This window comes from Gavialis gangeticus, unplaced genomic scaffold (genome assembly GCF_001723915.1).
Source record: "Gavialis gangeticus isolate Ggan-Ray unplaced genomic scaffold, GavGan_comp1, whole genome shotgun sequence".
In the NCBI taxonomy this organism is placed as follows: domain Eukaryota; kingdom Metazoa; phylum Chordata; order Crocodylia; family Gavialidae; genus Gavialis; species Gavialis gangeticus.
In genome coordinates, this window is record NW_017729026.1 from 45104839 (window position 1) to 45110566 (window position 5728).

At 36.3% G+C, this 5728-nt stretch overlaps 1 protein-coding gene across 1 annotated transcript in view; it reads right to left on the reverse strand.

The window, feature by feature from the left end:
* Positions 1-541: 541 nt before the first annotated feature.
* The window catches only part of MANEA (mannosidase endo-alpha), a 37907-nt gene continuing 32720 nt past the window's right edge, over positions 542-5728 (reverse strand). Inside the window, exons 4-5 of the mRNA XM_019520194.1 lie at positions 3221-3297; positions 542-2446 (exon numbers count right to left, since the gene is read on the reverse strand). Of these exons, the coding sequence (XP_019375739.1) occupies positions 1810-2446; positions 3221-3297 (714 nt within the window). The 3' untranslated portion in view covers positions 542-1809. The remainder of the gene's footprint in view (positions 2447-3220; positions 3298-5728) is intronic.

Below are 5728 nucleotides of genomic sequence, written 5' to 3' on the forward strand. Positions count from 1 at the left end.
TTTCATGGATTGATTAATAGGGGTTTTCATAGGTGCAGTAAAGTCAGTGAGACTTTACAGGCATAACAGTTTCCCCATATTAACCACAGTTCAGGAACAGGGCCTAATATGAACAAAACAAACAAACAAACAAACAAAAATCCAAATATATTATGCCACAGGTTAAGTAGTTGTCAGAGAACCCACAAGTTCTTATAAGACCAAATACTCAACTTCTATTGGTCCAAGGGTGCAGACTTTTTTATTCAGTCCTAGATTATTAGACAGAGATGAGCCCAGACTGACTCTCTCAAGGTCTGGCATTTCAGAAATAACAAGAACTACAACTGAATGACTCATGAAATTTGAAGGCTGAGATTCTCAGCTTTCAACCAGTATGAGGCCATGTCTATCAGGTACATGTACCAAGCTTGACACCAACATCCTCAAGTATGCATGAGGGGCTGCCTGATCCACAAATCAGAAACGGTGAATCTGCTTCTGTTTGTTGCTATGGGTGGGTTAATTAGCATAAGGGTAGGATAACTACTCCTGTCACTCAGTAATGGCAATTAGCTTGTTGGATACACAAGTGCAGCTACTCTCTTTCTAGTTTAGGAGGCAGCTTGTCTCCAGTAATGCCATGTGTTTGAGGGTGCTGTGGCTGGCATAGTAAATTTATACACAGACCTGGCCATAAGCACTTATTTATAGTTAAGGAGGCTGTGAAATGAAATAAGAATAATAATTTTGCTTTATTTTTGTCTGGTACTCGAATTAAGACATGATTTGTTAAGCGCTTAAGTATGGCAAAAAAGCAACAAACTCGCTGAAAAGTTGAAACAGCAGATTTCAAAGGGCAACAGACAAATTTGTTCTAATGGCTAGCGTGCTATGTTCTCCTAAAATCATGAAGGAAAGAAAGACCATCTCTGAAAGATGATCTGCTGAATATGTGACTTATAATATTTCAATCTTTACCCAAACATTAGTTCTTAGTCTGCAATCCGTAAGAAAACAAAACATCTATCAGCGGTGAAAATTAAAAAAAATCTTGGGTAAGACTGACTCTCCCCCACCCCCCAGTGATTCATTATTCTGATACCTCTTTCCTTCGCATCTTTAATTACTGTTCTTTTGTTAATCCTCATCTGGTTTGAAAATTTCAATTACTTTTGTTGACATTTACTATCAACATGACTGTGGACCAGAATCAAAACAACACTGATCTGGAGGTAAACTGATAAGCTTTCACTGAATGTCTGAACCCAGAATCTTTAGAAACTCTAAATTTCAAAACCAGTTTTGGGTGTTATAATCACAGAAAAGTTAAATGTTTAAAGGGAATATGCATAGGGAACAAAAGGCAGATAGGGTATATTACATTTTACACAGCAGGCATTTATCTGGCATGAAATTAATGACAAAACTGTAATCAAAGCACTGTCATCTAAAACACAACTATACAGCAGCAAAAGGTAATGAATGCCAGATTTTCTTATTCTACTTGAGTCACCTATGAGTTATTTTAGGCAGACTTCTGCTAGCGTTATGTGCATACTATGAATTAGAAAGTATCTAGCTTTTCCCAAAATATCCATTTGCAATATCCTAGAGGCTAAAATGCCGATATTGCTCCTTACTGTTATTTTTAATCCCCAAAGTCTAATAAATGTACAATAATAGTGCATATATTACATTCAAAGGCTAAAACAATTTCTTTGAGTATATCCATGACATGCACATGTTTATTGATCGAATTAGAACTCCCAGTGTAATTTCCATCTCTACGATAGATGCATTGTACTAAGAAACAAGGACTGTAGCAGTTCACATGAGCCACTGTTCTTTTTCCTTTCTATATTTCTCAGACCACTTGAGAGTGAGTTCAAGATAAATATTTGGTTTATGGGGTTTATAGTCCAGGTAAACTATCTGTCCAGTCTTTTTGGGAATAGCTTTTTCAATCTGAGTTCCTTCATGCCATTCATTAAAAGAGGTGATGGAAATAATTTCTGGTCGCACCAAAAGGGCTGCATTATACGCAGTTTCATAATATTTCCCATTGACACGATTGCGGGTGTTGTGGTTGTTCCATGGTCGGATACTGGTGTCTACATAACCTGGTCCCACACTTGGAATGAACATTAAGTTGTTACTGTCACAAAAGGATTTTAGACTTGCCCAATTATGGTGAGACGAGCCATAAGAAAAGCCATTGGTGGCAAAGTATGTATAAATTCCATCAAAACCACTTCTGTGGATTTCATGTTTATGTTTTTCTTCTACTAGAAGTGCAATGAACAATCCATCATATGGAGTATTGCGAATGCTTTGTGATCCAGAAACAGTTAACAGATTTGCCCACATTTCAGGTATTGTTACATAAGAATCATAAACATAAAACATGGGAAGCATTCTGCCTGTGCTGGTCTTATGCCTGTAAAAGGCTGGATGTCCTCCATATCTATAAAGGAAGCAAGTAAAAGTATGATTAAATATTGATAAATAATATGCCATTTGGCAGAAAATCCTTGCCAGATTCAGGATTGAAGATTTTTGGTGAATTTTAAAGCTAGGTGCATTTGTTTTGACAACATGGACATTCACTTATTTTTGACTTGCTATATGCTAGAAGGGTACATACTGAATACTGCAAAGAGCTAATAAATTAATATTGTAGATTACTTATCTAGTGTCAAGTCTTACAAATAACTATCACTCCTCTCTCAAAGGACAACATACCAACTCAGTGTATCAATGTGAAAGATACCATAAGTGACAGAAATAAACAAAATAACTAGTACCTCTTCAAATCTCATGCTGGATTAAAGTCATTATTGGTCAGCCTTTAGAATTCTGGCTGTCAACCTGTCACCTTAGAAAATTCTTTAAGGAAAACCATGTATGAATGGCATAAATTTTAAATGAAAACAGTTAAAATCATCAGCTTGAGGTGTCAAGAAGTACGTTATAATAATAAATATTAAATGATGTTGTCATTTGTATTCCTATGCATAATTCCTGTCCTAACACTTGATGGTTCTTATTAACGGACGGATCTAAAAATGATAGAACTTATTGTTCTGAGTTGTCATTACATTATGAACAAAACAGTCCCTTTAATTTTCTTCAGTATTCTCACATCAAATTATATGAATCCCAAGTTGCATTATAGTTTCAAGATATTATATGAAACTATTTGTGTCTGCGATAACCCCAAATTTTAGAAAGTACTTACTTGTCTATTATGTACTTGACATTGTTGTACATACTGCGATCATCTCTATCTTTGTAGGGCTCAATATGAAAAGTGACCTATAAGATAAAATGCAACATATATTTGAAAATATTATGAAATATCATACAGGATCCAGTTTTGTATATTTCTCAAATATTACATCAGTAGCATTACATAAGGAGAAACGATAACACATTTCATTATGCTAGCCATGCAATTTACTTGGGCAATTTACCTGGAAAAAGATCTAAGTAGGAATCATCATCTTTGGACCAAGGTTATTTATACCAATTCTACATGATTCAGAAAAAAAATGAAATTCCTACTCCATTAGTAGTATTATATAAATTACTACTTTCTTGATCCATAGGCTATTGTGAGTAATAAAATGTTAGTAAAAAAAAGTGTAAAATAGAGGGTATTCTAAGCTAGTTAAATAAACAAAGTTTATCTGTTTACATGTCAAAAACTGATTATAACTGATGAAAAATGTTTATATTCAATTTCTAAACAATATATTCCAGTTTTGTTGATAATATTTCTCCAAGGAGAGCTTTCAGTAACAAATTAGATTTTAAGATGCAGGATGTGAGAACTTTAGCTTTAATTTAGAATTTTATAGACCCATCAATGACAATAAACATTTAGGACTAAATCTAATATATTGTATTGCTACTGTTCCAAATTTCAAGCTTGGGGCTTATGAAATGTTTTATGCTATAAAATGTCAGCTCATTTCAAAGTAAAAACTCCATTGTTTTGAACTATCCAATTAAAGAGAAGAGTATATTACATTAATCACTGCTGCTCGTTTTTCAGAAGCAATTTTTAGGCTACAATGCTTTTAATGAAAACAATATTTAGTTACTCACTATAACAATATCAAATTTCATTTCAGTGAGACAATATTTTTGTCAGTCACAAAGCAAGTAAAATAGAAACAGACTTAACTGCTAGGATTGTTAATTTTCCCTCAGCTATCCTATTATTTCATTTTTAACTTCAGTCAAAGAGAAAAAAAGTCATATGTGACTAAAATACTACCGTTAACATCTTGGTATATTCTATATTAAACTTTGTATCTTTCTCTTTAGAGTGAAGGTAGTTTCTTTTCCATGTTGATTTTGAATATATTGATATGTCGATCCTTTTTTAATTATAACCATTTGCTTGCTCACATTTCAAGAATGCTTACAAAGTACAGTACTAAAGATGATAGTCACTGTGTTTTGAACAAACATTGTATACAGACACAGAAAAATTATAGCAATAATACTGAAGGCATACTGCTTGATAGCTTTTCTTTTTAATTTTGCTTCAGTTGCTTTAACAGTTGAGGGAAAAATACACTTTATTTTATTCAAACAAAAAAGAGAATGATATGGAACAGTGGGGCTCAACCTTTCTGCCCAGTGGGCTGGATGAGTGATGCCCAACCCAACTGCAGACTCAATTGCAGCTGGCTGTCCTGATTCGGCACCCAGACCTGGCATGCAGGGCCCCACCTTGCAGCACAGAGGGGAGCGGGGTCAGCTGCACAGGGGGAGGAGCCATAACTCATTCCCAATCCAGTCCCACAGGGAGGAAACAGGGCTTGGCCCCAACCCACTGCACAAGGGTTAGGAATTTAGCAAAGCCAGAGGGTAGTAGTATTAAATTGCCACCACTCCCCTGCTGCAAAACTTCCAACCTGCAGGCTACAGGCCACTGCTTCACAGGCTGGATTCAGCTTACAGGCTGTGCACCTTTGGTCTAGATCAGGGGTAGGCAATGTTTTTGGCCAGAATCTTGAAAAAACTGCAATGTCTATCTTGTAAAGTGCCAGACTGCCAGCATGCCAGAAAAACAAAATCAGGGTGGGTGGGGGGGTACATGGTAGGATGCACTGCATATTAATATATTTAATAAATCAGAACTGTGTTTTTCCCCCCTAGACAGTAAATGCCAGGCTTTCTAAAAATTCTAATCCTGGTGACAAGGAATAAAACTTCATATGCTACCTCTGTTGTTGTGTATTTTTTATTTTTTTTGTTAAGCATGTTGTGATCAGCAAGAGGGAGAAGGGAGGGTACAGGAGGTGACGGAGAGAGAAGGGAGAGAGGATAGGGTGTTACTACTAGGATTTTTTTGGCAGAGCCCTCCAAGGACTGATAGAGCAACTTGTCCAATGTGGTATCAAGTGAACTTTAATAGTAACCCCTAAGCTTTATTACAAGTTTTTTTCCCCATAATACGACATGGCAAGTGGTTCCTTAGATGTTACAGCAGTGACCTTTGTGGGTACCAGGCTTTGGGTCCCCTACTGGGTGTGTTGGATCTTAGTTTCTGGAATCCCTGCTGTCCAAACAAGAATTCCAAGGTTGCTCCTGTCTCCCCAGGGTGGCAACACAAAACACACACTGTCTCTTTGTTTGTCCACTACTTTTGTAACTTTCTGACCTCAAACTGTGCAATCCCCTGGTCTGTGCCAAGCATTCCTTATATGGTACACCCATCCCCTGGCACTGT